The following is an 18,510-nucleotide window of genomic DNA, read 5'->3' on the forward strand; positions in this document are numbered from 1 at the left end:
TCAACTTCAACGCTAGTTCCGGGGTGTTTGAGTGGCAGCTGATTACGCCAATGGCATAAAAGTATGAAGCAAGAATAATGGGCACCAGGGCTACATCCAGCCATCGGAGTCTCCTGGAGTCCAAGCCGAATGTAGGGCACCGGTACGGGGGTGTGTCATCGGCATTTCACCGGAGTACGGTGCCCATGCCTGGCTCTGCCATACAGTTCTCCCTGTACTTTTCAAACACTGAGAGTATAGTCTGGGAACCAGCTCATTAACGGCCTCTCGAGCAGGTACAAAATCAATCGACAAATCAGATTCGTTTATTTGCGTGACGTGTTCTTAACGAGCAACGTCACTCTTGCGCGTTGAAAGTAGTCTCCACAACAACACAGATGGTGAACGGGAGAGCCGAGAATATGTTCCAATCCACGGTAAAATCAGTTTTAAATTACCAAAAACACATCGACACGAGTCATTGACAACAGTCTGTCTTGCGCTAGCCATGTTGAATAAACTCCGCTCTCTTAGTATGTTTACTTCCGCGCGCAAGTCCCTCGTCCTTTCCTCGTCATTTTACTAACGTCACGTCTGCCCGTCGCTGATTGGTCCACTCCGCTGTCTGTTTGCTGTGGCTTGCTCCGCCCTGGAAATTGTATCCGCGTGAATGGTGGCCAGACTGGTGTACCAGGCAAACGGTGCCCTGCTGCTTAATGTGATTCAACACGGCGAACTTCAACCGCTGCCCTGACGTGACGGTTGGCAATTGGTTCCAACCGGGGTGTCTGCGACGGGCCGGTACAGGAGTGGTCGGCGAGTGGCCCGACACTAGCCTGCCCAGTAAGCGAGTGGACTACCGGCGAGTCGCCGGCGTCCACACCGGGAGCCCCATCGCTTCGACTTTGAGTGTCGTGTCATTCGCGGGCCGTCCACTCGGCAGCCGGCCTCCACGCCTGGGGGGGGATATCGGTGTCCGACCAGTGTGCCACGACAGGGCAACGTACCGTCGTGGGTACTCCGGTGAAATGCCGATATATATTGTTTTGTTTGAAGCAACTTAATTTTTGATTGAATAATAAAGACACAAATGTCCTAGCCAAAATGTGGTCCAAACGCAAAATTATATGACTTCAATCAAAAATGGTGTTTCAATCAAAAAAAAAACCTTGACTTAAATCACCAAAAAAAAAAAAAAATATATATATATATATATATATATATATATATATATAAAATATATTTTTGGGAGTTTCAAATTTATTTTTGCATTCAAACACATTTTTTTGATTGAAGTGACGTTTTCTTCGATTGAAAATATATATTTTGATTGAAGCAACTTTTATTTGACTGAAGCAACTTTTTTTTTGATTGAGTAATAAAGACACAAATCTACCTCCATAGTTTTGAAAGTGTTTGCATTTTTTAAATTTGGGTGGACACACACAGTTGCTCCCTGTTAAGACCAACATAAGGTAGGTTTTTGTTTGAGTTAATGTTTTTTTAATGCATTCGTATTTTAGTTTATAAGTATATTTAGTCGTTTTTGTGGGAATACGTTCGAACTATTTGTACAGAGAAAGAAACAGAAAAACGTTAGCATTTTATAGCATTTGAGCTAGCGGACTTTTGCTATGTATGTTAGCCAATTGTTCTTTTTTTGTACTTAGAACCTCATTTATTTATTTTTATATCGTTTGAGGCCCAGCTCAGGTATTTTAATTTTTTTATGTTCCTCATCAGATTACTCAATTATTCGAACTAACTAGTTCATCGATTAATCGTCTACTAAAATAATCGATAGCTGCAACCCAACACACTCAAAAAACAAAGTAGGTTACAATGGCATTCTATGTAAAAGCTATTAGTGCATTTAGATTGATAAAATTACAAGTTAGAGAAAAAATATGCATAGAGTAAGCACCCCTCTACCAGTGCTATTCTCATCTCTCACTTAGGGGAGGAGCAAGGAGCTTGTGTGAACTACTTATGGAGAGCGCGAAAGAGAAAGAAAAAAAAACGGCTCCCAATTAAACGCAAATCAGTTCTCATCTCTCATGTTAATGAACCGTTCAAGATTCGTTTCATTTGCGAATGGCACAACTTTACCGAACCATCATTCCTTCGTGACCAGCTCAGTCCAGAGAAGACCCCTGCACTTTCACGTGCAGAGAAATAAATAATGCCTGTAACTCTAATGGGTGCCTTTGACCTAACGTGGACCAGTGTCATATGCACACATGATGGTTTCAACATGGTGTGAGTAACATAGCGCAGTGTTTATGTAAATTGTTAATATAAACTGTAATTATCTTCAGGTTGAGAATGCAGTGTTTGAACCCGGGTTCCAATGCAGCGTAATGGAAATTCTTTGCAAAAAGGAAGAAACCTTGTCATAAAACCAAAATAACAGAATTAATAATAATGCTGCATCATAATTTTTTAAACATTTAACATTATGGACATAAATTCCATGTGTTTCTTACATGCTATAAAGGGGATGTTGATTTTTTGTCAAGTGTAACAAGTCAACTTACTGGTTTCCAGATTGCATAGGGCAGTGCATGTTGTATCCCGCCTGCTGTGAGAAGGATCTCCACGAGCCAGAAGAGGCAAAGAGAGAACTCTAAAAACATGGAATAAAGATAGGTTCATGCACAGAAACAACAGGAGATGAAGAAGAGCAAATAAGGGGTCTTAGTATACCTCCATGTTTGAAGAGGCTACTGAGAACAAGCTGGTGTCAAGCTGAGGGCCTTCTGGATGCAGGTAGTTCTCCCCGTCCATGGCCAGTACTGAGGGGAGGGTGGTCATCAGACTGGAATTGCACGCATGGCTATGAGATGACTTCTGCTACAGCCTCAAGTGCCAACCCCCCCGGTACTGCCGGCTGTTTCCCAGATCGTACCTCTAGCAGGGAAAAATACTCTCCATGACCTGTACAAAGGCAAAATAGGATAGATGTCATATCTTGCTGAATAACCATGTGTATCAGCCAGGGTTAACAGCTTTACTGTACATGGTTTCAACTTGGTTATTTTAGTGTGTGGATATAAAGATTGTTGTCAAAGCTTCTTAATTCGAGCATATATACAGATTTTGTCCCAGAGAATATAGTACTCAGTGACAATATAAGCACTGAACTTACTGAAAAAAGGGAAGCAGTTTCTTTCACCAAAAATAAAATTTGCATCTTAATTTTTATGTTTAGCAATCTGATAAATATTGCTGGTTGCCTTGCCTTTACCATCCACACTCTTCTGACCACAAAAAAAGATGAATGATATTTGATGTTGAGATAATTTACTCATTTGCTACTTGGCTTGAGTTGAATATTAGTGTATTTTTTACTCACTCTGTGAACAACATCTCTCTACAACCTACCTACCTACCAGGTGCCAAAACACTTCAGACATCCAATGTTTTAACGTTTCTCTTAATGATAATCATAATAACAAGTGAGATTTACCACTGAACAAATAAAAAAAATTGATCATTACATGCATCGCAACTCGACACGTGACGATTTGATTACGATTCATAAAGGCTTAAAACGATGATTTTCCCTCATAACTTTATGACAGCCGCTCGTTGCGGAACGAAATTCAAGTAAAGTCTGCCGCCTGGACACCGTTAACGGACGCACACACAACGTTATGATGGATGCTCCCGGTTACTTTGAGAGAGATATACTCCTTTTTAAAAGACTGGAAAATAAATTTGTGTATGAGACAGGCACGTTATTTTTAAGAGCGAGAGGGGAAGAGAGATAGTTCGTTGCTCCTCGTCTTTCAGATGTCCAGCTGTGGTTTTAAGTCATGTCAATTGAAAAATGTCCTGAGTGCGTTGCTAAGACCTGTGTGTGTCTCAATAGGTGAGTACACAAACCCTCTTGTACTGTTTAGCCTTTATTGTTGTTGTTTTTGAGGTGTTAATAGTTAGCGCTGAGCGCTAAGCTAATTAGCTAATTCGCTAACGTGTATTTCATATACAGAACGTGTAAAACCATGATTAAGTACAGCGGTAACACAACAAACATGCAAAATAGTACAGAAATCTGTGGAAACAAAGTATATTGGTGAAAAGAAGGCTTATTTCCAAAGACACTTTGTTTCCAGAAAATGTGGAATTCATTCCAGCTGTGTAAATTTTATTGTATTGTTGAGTGAAATAAGTGCTCCCTTTAAAATGGTAAATGTTTTTGCTCTTTGTTGTAAAAATAAATAAAAAAGCAGTTTAAGGGCAGCTTTTTGTTGTATGGGCGTGTTTCCATCGTTCCTGTTGAATCATTAGGATATTTTAAATAAATAATGGACAAAGATTTGTTCGTCGACTTTATTAATTAGTAATGTACGATGCATCAATAATCGTGATAATTGGGATAACCGTAATCACCGTCAATACCGTGATCATCGTTCAAGAATCGAATCATAGCACTCTGAATCGTAATCGAATCCGAATCGTGGGGTGCCTAAGATGGCACAATCCTAGTATAAAATGTATACATTTTTGTTTCTTTTGGTAATGCTGTTGTATTTCTAGATTATTTTGTTACTTTTTAGCCTTGGAAAAAAATATACAGTACAAGCCAAAAGTTTGGAAGGTCTCTACCATATTGATATAGCAATAAATTCCACTAATCAACTCTGTGAAGTCAAAAACCATTTTTGGTCACTCCCTCTTTAAGCTCATCAAGAGAAGGGCAAGAGTGTGCAAAAAAAGTCAATCAGAGAAAAGGGTGGCTACTTCAAAGATACTAGAATATTATATGTTTTTATTCATTTCACCTTTTTTTCCTAAGTACATAATTTCACATGTGTTCATTCATAATTTTATTACCTTCAGCTAGAATTTACAATGTAAATAGTCATTAAAAAAACGAAAATGCACGCAATAGAGTCGACGATCAAAACGAATACCATTAAAAAGATTTCATTCATTCATTTTCCATGCTGCTTAACCTCACGAGGGTCGCGGAGGTGCTGGAGCCTATCCCAGCAGACTACAGGCAGTAGGTGGGGTACACCCTAAATCGGTTGCCAGTCAATTGCAAAATGTGGCCATTTTTGGCCTAGGTTATAGCAGTCTTCTGGCATATGTTGAATGTGGTCTCTTAAAAACAACTTGATGTGTAATGCACTACTTTTATTGTATACATCTTTTTATTAGAACTTTGATACATAAACCTGATTCAGTAGTTGTCACTTGTCAGCCAAAGCAAAAGTAACAATTAATCCCCATTTTTTCATGGCCAAGTTGGTATTGGGGGTGGGGGGTTAGAGTAATAATAATACTTAGTCCTTAACAGACTGCCAAGGGAAAACAGAGTTGCGTTTGGCTGTATCATGAGCAAGTCTTCTTTCTATTTTACACGGAAATAAATAAAAAAACTGACAAAACTAACCAAAACAGAAGAGAAAAAAAAAAACCAAAAAGCACCCAGATCAAGCGTTCAATAACACTAGTGCTGCAACGATTAATCGAAAAAAATATATATATAGAAAAAAAGATTCTAATTAAATTTTTCTGCCTCGAGTATTCGTTTAATTAAAGTGTGGTTGCAATGGTTTATTTTGAAAGTGTTTGCATTGAGTTTTATTTATTTGGGTGGCTACACTGCCCTCTAGTCTGCCTCATTTCACATGGCTGAATCCAGCTGGTCCATGTTAAGACCAACATAAGCTAAGTTTTTGTTTGAGCTAATGTTTTCTAATGCATTCTTAATTTAGTTTACAGGTATATTTAGCCATTTTCTGTGGGAATATGTGCCCGAACCATTTGTTAAGAGAATTGAAAAAAAAAGGTAGCGTTTTATAGCATTTAAGCTAGCAGACTTTTGCGGTGTAAGTTAGCCAATTGTTCTTTTGTTGTACATAAATCCTTATTTTATTTTTTTACGTTTGAGGCTCAGCTCAGGTATTTTAATTTTTCATGTTCCTTATCCGATTACTCAATTATTCAAACTAACTAGTTCATCGATTAATCGACTACTAAAATAATCGAAAGCTGCAGTCCTAAATAACACAATAACTGAGTCTCGATATTATGATAAACAAAACTAATGCATTACTTCTGATGCTCCTCAGAAATAACAACCCACAAATCTTGCCCCGTTTGACAGCTGAATCAATCCAATCTCGCCACACTTTGCAAGGCCTATCTTTTTGCGACACTCCCTAGCCACCAATGTAATCAAATGTGTTACCTTCATCCCTCCCCCATCTCTCTACCTTACTTTTCTCTTGCAACAGAGTGCCTCGCTCTGCTGGGACATACACCAGGGCTGTTGGCCGGGGACAAGGCTGGGGTAATAAACCCTAATAGAGTTCACGAGGGTCGAAATAAGAAGGCCTCTGTCTGTTTTGGTTTGTGTGTGCGTGTGCTCGTGTGTATGTGAAAGACCCACAGAAGGTGCCCAATTTCTAATTCGGATCTTGATTCACATACGCCAGAAAGGGAAATGAAAGTAAAATAGCATACCTGAGCATGATTGACTTTTTGTCAATTCATTCATTCAATTTGGGTATGCATTGGACGTACCCCATGAGGCATCTTTTTGATATCCTCATGCATTTCAATTTTTAGTGGATGCAAGCATACTGTAGGAATATAATAAAGTATAGTTTCTCATCCAAATGGCAAAGGGGCCGTCAATATGGACTTCCACAAAGTGTAATTTGATCTGTATCTTTAAAAATTATATACAGGTAGTCCCCCGGAATGCCCCCGATATGAACGAGTTCCATTCCTACGCTGGCGATGTAACCTGAATTTCCGCGTAACTTGGCATTGACCCTTTAAAATTTTAAAAGAACTATCCAAAAAGTCCAAAAGTATTGTATTTTTTTAATCGTGGCGTGTCTGGCTGGACAGTCGTTCAATAATGCTTCCATTCAGGCGCACTCAGACGTCTCACATTGATAAAGGATAGCTGCGCTCTGGTTTGACCCACATAAGGCTGTAAGTTGCTTCAGCTAATATATGTTTGTGTATGCATTTGTAATTAAGTTTAGAACTACAGTTTGTGGAGTTACGTGTGAGCGATTTGCTATGAGAATTGTAAATACGTTAGCATTCGTGGACTTTTGTGAAGCAAATTAGGATAATTTAATCATCAACTGAATTTACATATTGATCAGACTAGATGGGCGTTTGAACACCAATGTTTTTGTGTCAAGTTTTATTGTTAAAATGCTTATCTTTTTGAACAGATGTGTACATATGTGCGTTACAGCTTTACAAATTGTCAAACGTGAAGGAAGTAAAAAGCTTCAAAAGCACAGTTTCTTTTTTGGTGTCTGTCAAGCTGAACAACTTCACATTTAGTGAGGACCGAACAAGTCATGTTCAAAGTATAGTAAAAAAAGATATTGTGAGGTACAATTAAGTACTGTTTGTGCGACAAAGAAAAAAAAAAAAAAAAGACTGGAGACAAAATGGCGGACAAGACTCGGTAAAGTTGAAATCGTGTTAAATCGAGTACTTCGTAACCCGGGGACGACCTGTATTTATCAAATTGACTAAAGAGCCATCCTTGTGTACTTCAGTGAGCCTTGGAATTAGTCATTTATCTGGCTATTTTGAATAATAATAATAATAATAATAATAATAATAAAAAAATAAATAAATTTAAAAAAAAACATTTTTAGAGGTCTGGGAACGTGATATATTGTGATACTTTGTAGCCCAAAAGGTTATCAATATGCTCCCACCAAGAATCAATATATATCGTTTTAAAAAGGTGTCACTGTTTAAAAATAAATATATAAATTACAGCTGAAACGAACACTCGAGCAACTCGAGTAACTCCAGTTTAAAAACTGATCCGTGTAATTTTATTCTCCTCGAGGAATCGCTTAATTTTGCCAGCTCTAGGCATCACGTTTTGCCCGGACTATTTTTAATGCGGGACAATGTGCTGACGTCACGTGCGTAGAGGAAGACGCAATTTAGAAAAAAAAAATAAATAAATAAAAAAAATAAAAATAAAATTTACCGCAGCCGGCAGGCCCGATCGCCGCTACAAACTACGCCGACGTTGCTAAAAACTACGCCCGCATGATGCTAGTTTGGTAGCAGCTAGTGTCCGATGCGTCTCATAGATATCGCATGCATTTAGGACTAGATGCGAAATGACGGACTCGGCCGCGTCTGGGCAGCGTTAGTAAACAGCCGCCATCTTTAAGCAGTAGACTTCTCATCGCTAATTAATATAACGTTACTGTCACGCGCTCACGTAACGTTAGCCCTTCGGAGGGCTAGGTTTCTATTGATTATGACCACTGTCAAAGCGTGGCTAACGTGTCTTACATACAGGCTTTATTTAATCTGTAAAAACACAGCGCTGTAGAGTGATGAGGATGTAAAATTCAAACATAATAAAGCTAACTGTCAGTTTTAGTTTAGTAGTCATTGCTGAATAAAACCACCAAGTAGCACTGGTCCCTAATGTGCTCCAATACAGCAGGTATCATACATTTATTTTGAACCCTGCAATAACTCAAAATCCTATCAGTACTTACAGTTTAGACTAACTTAAAACTTAACTAGAACTTAAAAATAGCTTGACACAAATGGAATTTAAATTAGCTTTCAAGTGATGTGTGTTATCAAGCGTAATTACATTTTTAGGTAAGAAATATGTTTTTTTTTATATGATCTAAAAGTTTTTTGAGTGAAAGCCGTGATTTGTTTTTCGTCTAGTCACATCTTAGATGCAATTGTTGGCTGTTTTCAACAATGTACATCGAAAATAAACACATTGATTGACTGAAAATGGTTGAATATTGGATTAAATGTCTTTTTTTCTCATTTATATTTATAATTGCTCTTTACCTTAAAATAAAAAAAGATGTTTTATCCGATTACTCGATTAATCGATAGTATTTTCAGTCCATTACTCGATTACTAAAATATTCGATAGCGGCAGCCCTAATATAAATACAGGTCGCTACCAAAATCTTACATTAGAATAGTGGCTACGTTAGCTCACTGGCTGCCATTGACGGTGCTAGACATCGAAATCATTTTGACTGGTGGGCATTTACAGGTCACTTCCTGTTGACTTTGAGGGCGTATTCACACTAGAGCCAGGCGGTATCCCGAAAAATTACCGTTACCGAAATTGTTCACGATATCCGACGTAATTTTGCCCATATCGGTAAATTCGGTATTTTAATAAAACAAGAAAATATAGTCTCTTCATCTCGCTTTGACTCTGTGTTGTTCGACTATGTTCATTCCCCTTTAAGAATGCAGCCAGTGTGCTTACGTATGAAGTTGTGTGGTTGTCAGGAAATCAAACAGAAGCCCGACAGGCTAACACTAGTGGCTAACGCTACAAGCAAACGTGATGGAGTTGAGCTTAAGGGAGGTTCGCCAAACTTTCATTAAGTATTAATGACATTAAGTAGACTCTTGGCGGCCTCCAGACAGGCTTTCAACCGCTGTCCTCCCTGGTTCTCACGATTTCAGGAGAGTGTGCTTTCAGTGCTTTCTACAGGTAGCCAGGCCACAGGCTAATGCTAGCAGCTAACGCTACAAATGAATGTGATGGAGTCGGATAGCGGCTCTAACCTTGTAAAAACGGCTGAACTTAATGAGTGGATTGGACACAGACTGCATCTAGCACACAGTATGTCGCGTTATTTTGTATCTGTGTGTGTGTGTGTGTGGTTTCTCTGACAGCTTTTATGATGGTAAAGCATTCAGCAAAAAGTATAATCCATTAGTGAAGCCTATAATATGACCGTTTAATGGCCACAGCTATTTTATTTGTATGTGCTTGCTTGATTCTGTGTCATTACTGCCATGATAAAATCTTAAATGTTTCATTGGTGTAAGAGGTATATAGGTTTAATGTGGTTTTGTCTGTGTGGGGGTGGGGGTGCATGTGGGCTTGCATATATTAAAAAATGCTCTGGAAAAAAAAACCTGAAACCTTGAATTAAACACTTGTGTTGAGTAATTATGTCACAGAAGCCATTAACAATAGTCTTTTTGAAGCTGTACTGTTCAAGCTGTAAGTAATTTGTGCTACAATGACGTTTGCACAGTCGCCTCATTGATTTTTATAATGTTGTACACTGTTCAGTCATACAAGCTGTTATAAATGTTCATACTTGAAATCTTACTGTTTCCAAGAAATTTTTATATACTTAATGTTTAGACTGCATGTACAATTGTTAAATTGTAAGCTGGTAAATAAATCAAAGAGAAACAGTTCATTTGTATTTCATGCATTGATTCAAATTTTCAAATTATATAACAGTTCGCTTGTGCGAATTCATCGTCATTTATTGTTATCGAGGTAAATCTGCTCAATTTACCGTGATACGTACTTAAGGCCATATCGCCCAGCCCTAATTCACACCCGCCCTGTTTGGTCTGGACCAAACCAAAAATGGTCATGTTGCGCACCTTTTGGGTCTGGTGTGAATACAAAGCAGCTAACTCTGTCCGAGACCTCGCCGGAGAGGCAGTCTCAGTTCACTTCCAAGCAGACAGAGGTACGGTTTGGATCAGTGTGAAAGCGACTGCACCATGGTCCGGACCATAGCTAAAATCATATACCTTTTTGCACATAAGAAGCTTCCGTAGAAAGGATATGTTGTTTGGTTAGCATTACAGTCTGTGGTTAGCAGTACATCAGCTAATATGAGTCAAGGTTCAATGTGGAGCAATGGGGAGCGGAATGTCTACTGTCCTTGCAAAATGAATGTGGCATCAAAGGCCTCTGATGCTCCAAATTTCCTCACAAACGCTTGCAATCGGATCAAACAAATCTTTATAAGCACATTTGGAGTATTCTGGAGATCAGTGATTGTTTAATTACTTATTTTTTTGGGGGGGGCGGGGGACGTTTTGTCCAATAATTGAACGATGTTTGCACATGCGTAGGATTGTTGTCAAATCCTGGGTCGCTTGCTAAAATTGCAATGTGAAAAGGAACTGCACCAAAAAAGTCTGGACCAAATAAATTTTTGGTGCGGACCACAGAACGTTAACTATGGAACTTTCCTGGTGTGTATACACCCTGAGTCACATCGTATTTATTTGGGGACATCCTTGAGTCAGTTTTTTTTCAGTAACCAAAATCAACAGGAAGGGCCCTTTAAATACCCCAGAATAAACAAGAAGTGACCTGTAAATGCCCCAAAAGGAAAAGAAGTGCCCGAAAATCAACAGGAAATGATGTGAAATGCCCCAAGATTAACTCATTGCATGGCATTGGCTGCCACTGTCGGCCATAGAGGTCCAATTCGTTTGAGGTTGCAGTTTGAAGTGGATTGGACGTCTACAAGTAATAAACACATTCCAAATCAGAGCACAAGGATGAAAATAGCTTGTTTTTCTGTCTATTAGTTGTTTTGTAGAATATCCTACAATGATTTCCTGACCCACGTATAAATAATTGGTGTATCGCCATATCGTGAGATCGTTAAGGCCGAGTTATGCTTCCGCGTCAGACCAGCGGCGTCAACGAAGACCCGATTTACGACCCTGCGCCGTAGCTGCTCTGGGTCCTTTTTTCCCCTGACTTCGCGTCGCGTCGACGTGTGTGACGTGGTGGAAATGGACTATGATTGGTCCGCTCAGTGTTCCAGTTCAGCGTGAAATCACCGCCATTCTCAAAAATTATTTTTCTACACGCAAAAATGGACCAAACCGACAAAAGTATCAGTGAAGAGAAAGTACGACAACTTCTACAATGCCTCGACAAGACATTATGAAGATTGCCAAATGGCAAGCAATTTGTGGGAGGAGATTGCTGAAAATATGGGGCTGGAGGTCAGCCAGCAATTGAATTAAAAAAAATGGAAGAACCACCGAGACAAGTACAGTATGTGTGTGTTCGGAATCGAATGGCCACTCGAAGCGGCGACCCAGTCGGCCAAAAACTGCCAGCTTTTTATCACTTTATGTCGTATTTTTGGACGGTGCACTTCATCATTTATTGTGTACATATTTTTGCTGTGAGTCTGTGACTTATTTAATTGTCACACTTCAAGTATATGAAGAATAAAGCACAGGTTTGGTGTCAGAAGAGTTGTTTTGATGTTTCATTTTCAACAACAGACAGTTCACACACGATACATCATCACTGATTGAGAGCGCCTGGGTGCTTTTATGATAACGTTAACATCAAGGCTTCCAATGCAGTTTGGGAAATTCCATAGACGCCAGAAATCTGCTATGGCTTCCCACTGGGTGTTTGTAGGACACGACAAATAAATTGGGCTGGAGGGCTTTGCAGACCTCGGACAAAACGCTGGACACCAGTTTGAAGCTAGCTGCTACAGCTAACTGGTTTCCACCCGAGGCTAGAATTCTATGGCAGGGGTCCCCATATGCCGGGCCGCGGACCGGTACCGGTCCGTGGCGCATTTGCTACGGGGCCGCACAGAAATAATAACTTAATAACGACTGTATTCTGGCCGAATTACCCTCTGCCCCGCTTAACACACCAATATCTCTGTCTACTCTAGATATAATACTACGGGATAGATTAGAATGTCGTCATAGAAATCCATTGACTGGACTGCTAGCAGTACATCTTGTTTGTGTATATAATATATCTATGTGCGCTTGTCCTCGATAATAATGTATTACTAGGCTGCGAGCGCAGCACATTTGTTCCGGAAATAATTAGCCCCCACACGAGCGAAGATGACTGGAAAACAGACGGCTTTGGAGATATTTTTACAGCGAAAAGCGCACCTGACGAGCCTACAACCTCGTAGACCCTCGAACTGCGAAGGAGTGGATTCGTGACCCGTTTGTGAATAAACCGAGTGATTCCCACATGTCTGTGCAACAGAAAGATCAACTTGAAGAGATCACAAATGACGGCGACCTTATTAAACGTACATTTGAGAGAACAACTCTACCGAGGTTCTGGATTAAAGTCATTCCGGAATATCCTGACATCGCTACGAGAGCATTGAAAACCTTGCTACGATTTCCAACATCGTATCTTTGTGAAGCGGGCTTCTTAATTAATGCTTAACGACAAGGCGAAGTCGTTAATGGTGAGAGCGGTGTGCAGTTGCTCTGTGCAGTTTACATGGCAAGATGTATCTGAAGAGAACTTTTCTACAAGTCCTTCCATCAAACGTAAGCTAATATTCCTTTCTTTCAAGAAAGTTTGTAGTGTTTACTTTGGAATCGCTGCATTTGCGCAATTTCCGGCTATGTTTAACGTTACGCGCATGCGCAGAACCGCATCATTGCAATTTTTGATGGGTTGCAAAATTTGTCAGAACACCAGTCCGTACAAAAAAAAGACCCAAATAACACCGGTCCGTGGTGCAAAAAAGGTTGGGGACCCCTGCTCTATGCGGCATCAAAAGTTGGACAGACCGCCTCAAAACCGTCTTCTGCGTTGCCTACGCCTCAACATTTGTATGATCAACATTTATTCATTGTTGATGAGCTGAAGATCCACATTCAAGCGTTACATCTTGCATTGTTTATTTTTTTCTCTGTTAAACTATACAAGAGGAAGTCAACAAGCATGCCCCAAAACCGTACAAACATAATGCCACACCCCTCTAGTGGCTTGGCGGTGAATTACAGAGCAACGCATCACCTGGAAGGAGAACCATCGAATGTCAAATGACGTCATAGTCGCTGCGCCATCACCGCAACGCGGGAGCATAACTCAGGCTTTAATGTGAGCATTGTATCGTAAATTGTATTGTATTGTGAGGTACCCAGAGGTTCCCAACCCCTAGAACACATGCACCAATTTGCCAGAAAAGCTCTTATGAGCTACAAATTAGCTGCTTCTGATCTACAAATTTGTTACCACTTTTGATGGTAACGTAGTTTAAATAGTCAAACCTCTATCTTTCAATTACTCAAAAGTAAAAATGCTAAGAATATCAATGATACATTATTATAAAAATACTTTCAAAATGATGGGTGAATTTACATCTTATCTTATTGCTTGCCAGCTTTTTTCAGAACAGCTAACTCCCCACTCCCAGCTGGTCTTGATGATTTTCACCATTATTTCAAGTCCCGTGGAAACAAGGTACACTTGGGATGCAAGATCCCAATTTGCTAAGGGCCGTGTACAAGCCATTTAAATGCTAGGTCTTCTGTTCCAGCTCAATTTGCAGGAATCTCAGCGTGAACGCGGCTAGCGATGGTAAAATCCTTCTATAGCTCTTATTCTGTATGCCCAACACATTCCAGAGAGGGTAATCAATACTGATAATCTTAAAACTGATCCCAGATATTCTCGACCTAGAAATCCTCAACAACTCCGAACATCCACACAAGCCTTTACAAAGAAAAAAAGGGTAAGGAGGTGAGGCGTGTTATCAGTAGCAGGAAATGGGCTGGCGCTAGAGCAGATAGACAAACAGAAAATGAAACATTAATAACCAAAACACAGCAACTGACCCACACAGCGAACTCATTCACTAAAAACTAGCAAGCACATTACTCATTTTAGAACCTGTCTGGTTATTTTAAAATATATGGAAGGAAACCATTGACTTATGTTATCTTTTAAATCTGTTTATTACCACAGTTCTTTATAACCTCCTCTCAAGTTCCCCCATCCCCTCACTCTCTCTCTGGGTGGCCTGAATCTAAGCTGCATTCAAGATGAGACCGATAACGCTACTGTAAAATATGTCTTCATTGTAAAACAAGGCATGCACATACTGTAGCTGAAATTTTTCGCAGTTATATTTGAAAGACCATTTTCTGCATTTGCTCTTTATGCGTCATAACCAACAAAGGTTGCTTCTGCCACTTCAAAAACACAAGACAGCCACTGTTGGCTTTATAGCATCCAACGTGTGCTTGGCAAGCAAATGTGGTTGTGCGCGCTGGTGGTCTGAGCGTACGTCTCATCCAGGGAAGTGTGACTTCCTTAAGCTGCTACATCACACTCAGCACTCACGAGGACGTAGTGTGTGTGACTGATTAATCATTAGTCTTCATTACTCCACATTAACAGAAATTACAGCTAACATTAAGAAATGATCCCCGAAGGTCCATGTCATTTCCTGCGAAATTAAGAACCAGAATGCTCCAGTGTTCAAAGCTGCAAATGACATCGCTTCCTCCCTAGTATTTAGCTTTGCAAACAAAGTTGCATGAAAATTGTTTCTGTGGTTCTTGCATAATCCAGACAGACAGAGAAGGCAAAGACAGACTGACCTCCTTTCACAGGGTTAAAAGTAATAGCACAGGCTTGTCTACTTGCGGTCCCTATAAAACAGCACCACAAAACATTATAAAAGTCACTATTGAACTTACAAACACAACCAATAGTCATACTAGTAGAAGGCAAAGTAATATATTAGGTTCCTGACAAGTGTGTCCGCAGAAAAATACTGGAAAACAATGAACCACTAATGAGATGGGGCTCTAATAAGGGTGTAAGGGTACATGTATTTGTATTGAACCGTTTCGGTACGTGGTGCTCGGTTCGGAACGGAGGGGAACCAAATGAGTTTCTGACGTAATGTAAGCCTTACTTTTCGAGGCTGTGAGTCGATCGGGTTACAGTTTCTTTGTGTAGATTGTATTCTCTCCATCTTCTCTACTACAATGAGGACCAACACGGTACGACGGTATAACCCAGAAACGTCAACAGCGCGACAACGTGGCCGCTGCGAGAACACAGTGAAACGCGGGCGTTAAAATCAATCAGCCAATGCACACCAGTCGCAGTGCGGCCGCGTGTTAGACGTGTCCCAGAAGCGGCTCAATACGACTCACGCGAAAAGAACGGCAGAGTTTATTATTTGACGCGAGACGCGACCCTCCTGCGTCAATACTACTACCGGTAGCTAGGATCGGGCAGACCGGAAGTCAGTCGTGTAAAAATACGGTGGATCCGGTCGATTTTCAAACTAATATGCAATCGTAACCCACTTTTTGAGTCCATCAGATCTCTCGAGTGGTAGATCGGGGCACAGTTGACTTGTCTTTGTTGATTTACTGCTGTCTCTGCTATAATAATAACCAACACGGCCCCGTGTTCAATACAAAACCCTCCTCCCACAACAAAACAAGTAGGAACTAATATTCACATAAGAACTAAAGTTACAACATAAAATATACAATAGAAATGAATACATCACATTTGTAAAATATAAACGCATAATAAAATACATAATAGCCCATTTAAACAAAATACATTGAAATGAGCTAAAACGCTTGTAATTAAATAATAAGAATAAGACTTGTTTTTGTTGATTTACGGCTGTCTTCTCTGCTATAATAATATCCAACACGGACCCGTGTTCAATACAAAACGCTCCTACCACAACAAAACAAGTAGGAACTAATATTCACATAGGAACTAAAGTTATACTACATAAAATATGCAATATAAATAAATACTACATCACATTTGTAAAATATAAACACATAATAAAATAAATAATAGCCAATTTCAATAAAATAAATTGAAATGAGCTAAAACACCTGTAATTAAATAATAATACACACATCCTGCTTACCGCAATTAAATTTATTAATTTTTGTGTGGCACTTTCACTTGAGAAAATCCACCAATAAAGCTTTTGAAAACCGTTCATAAGAAAAAAAAAAGATTAATTTAGGCATTTCATTTGTAAAATACATGTCAAAATCTTTGTCATTTGGATTGCTTTTCTCTTTAGCACAGAGCTTCTTTTTTCTTCTTTCTTTCAGAAAGAAAGCTGACCAATACGCGGGGTCTGAAAGGCAAATTGTTGTTGGATTATCTTTAAATACCCGCTACCTTTTGAGCAGAATTCTAGCTTTGTATAGGCTAATGTTCCTATTGTTGAAAGCACAAAGGTGTGTAATAAACAACTAGCACATTTATATTTTGCATTTTGTTTTCTTACTGTACCGAAAATGAACCGAACCGTGACCTCAAAACCGAGGTACGTACCGAACCGAGATTTTTGTGTACCGTTACACCCCTAGGCTCTAATAATTCAATAGCTAGCTAGCAATTGCTTCACTCAGTGCACCTTCTTGAAAAACGATACATGGTTTTAAAACACTTGACTAGGCATGTGCCGGTATGGTATTCTGACGGTATGATAACCTTAAACCAAAATATCACGGTTTCACTGTATTGCAATAAGAGATCTAACTTTGAGATATCTGGGTTTAAATAAATAAATAAATAAATGAATAAATCACTATTTTCCATTGAGAAGGATTGTTATTTTTCAAAACATATTAGCAAATTTGAACAACTGTTAAATTAAAAAAAAAAAAAAAAATTCTAATTAAAATAAATGCAGTCCTTTAGATGAGCCTAAACCCACAGCACCCTCAACATTATCATCACAACAAAAATAATTGAATTATTTTCCATAAAAAGCACGTGTGTATGACTCGTATCATGTTTACATTATACACCCACTCTCTTTCTCAACACAGACAGTTGCCAGAGAGAAAAAAACACCACGTTTTACCACCGCTAAACACACTAAACAACAGAGGTGGGAATCTTTGGGCACATAACGATTCGATGGTCCACTTATATGTGACTTGTCCCGTTCAGACCATCAAGTTAATGCCTCAATCGAGTCTGTAAAACACGGAAAAAAAAAAAAATCAGATTTGTGCATTAGGACCTGCGGTCTGAACCCAGCCTTAGTGACTATTGTGTATTCTGAATTAAATAGAAATTTGGATTATTTTGCCAAAGCCTTAGGCTTTTGTTTTCTCCTAAATCTTTCTTTGCTGATAAAAACATTTTACATAAAAGTCTACATATTACTTTTTCACCCGATTTTACGTAAATATATGGCATTGTTGATAAGGGAAGATCTTTAGAAGGCCAAAAAAAAAAAAAAAAAAAAAACCCTGAAGAAAAATATTCCATTAATTTGTTGAAAGAGTTGTTGCAAATTTCCAGACTCTCACAATCCCTGAGCTCCAACTTCGAAATGTCCTGCCACAGTTGCTTTCTTCACCAGCATGTCTTTCTTCTTCAGGGGTAATGGAAACTCCAAGTTAGTAACAAGACTGGTCTACCTGGTATGTCAATCAATCCCTTGTGAATTCAATTCCAAAGTAATCAAAGGATTGGTTAGATATGTATGTCATTCTTCCAGGAAGTAGATTCAGAAAAAACCCCATGCCATTTTGCCAAGGCTCGGAAAACACAGCAAAGGTATGTCTATTTTAAATCTTTGAACATTTTAACAGGTGTAAAAAGTATAATATGTGGGTTTTAAACAAAATGGTCAATCATCAATGTTCGGTGCGCCTGTTAGCATCGGTGGTAATCAGGTTAGAATTTATCAGGGCCCTAGCTGTCTTCCTACACAGCAACTAAAGGGCCGTTAGCTGGTTATGATAGGACCGGACCCGCTGGATTCATTATAAGATGCTGTGATTAAATATTCATAAAAGGAACGAGTTACTTCCCATGAAAACACTGTGCTCCAATGTGCAAAAACAGCCTACATTATTAATCAACACAAAAGGCATCTATTTGCCTTGGAGCAAACACACGCGTGAGCAATTAAGCTGAACAGCCATCGGTAGGATCAA

General features: G+C 39.3%; 1 protein-coding gene across 4 annotated transcripts in view; it reads right to left on the minus strand.

Moving 5' to 3' along the window:
• sbno2b (strawberry notch homolog 2b) overlaps positions 1-18,510 on the minus strand; it is a 147,224-nt gene that overhangs the window by 109,014 nt on the left and 19,700 nt on the right. For 3 of the 4 annotated variants that reach the window (XM_057842272.1, XM_057842271.1, XM_057842274.1), the window contains exons 2-3: positions 2,686-2,916; positions 2,517-2,605 (exon numbers count right to left, since the gene is read on the minus strand). In XM_057842272.1, the coding sequence (XP_057698255.1) occupies positions 2,517-2,605; positions 2,686-2,793 (197 nt within the window). In that variant the 5' untranslated portion in view covers positions 2,794-2,916. The remainder of the gene's footprint in view (positions 1-2,516; positions 2,606-2,685; positions 2,917-18,510) is intronic. The other variant, XM_057842270.1, reaches the window with a different exon arrangement.

This window comes from Corythoichthys intestinalis, chromosome 7 (assembly GCF_030265065.1).
Source record: "Corythoichthys intestinalis isolate RoL2023-P3 chromosome 7, ASM3026506v1, whole genome shotgun sequence".
Classification (NCBI taxonomy): Eukaryota; Metazoa; Chordata; class Actinopteri; order Syngnathiformes; family Syngnathidae; genus Corythoichthys; species Corythoichthys intestinalis.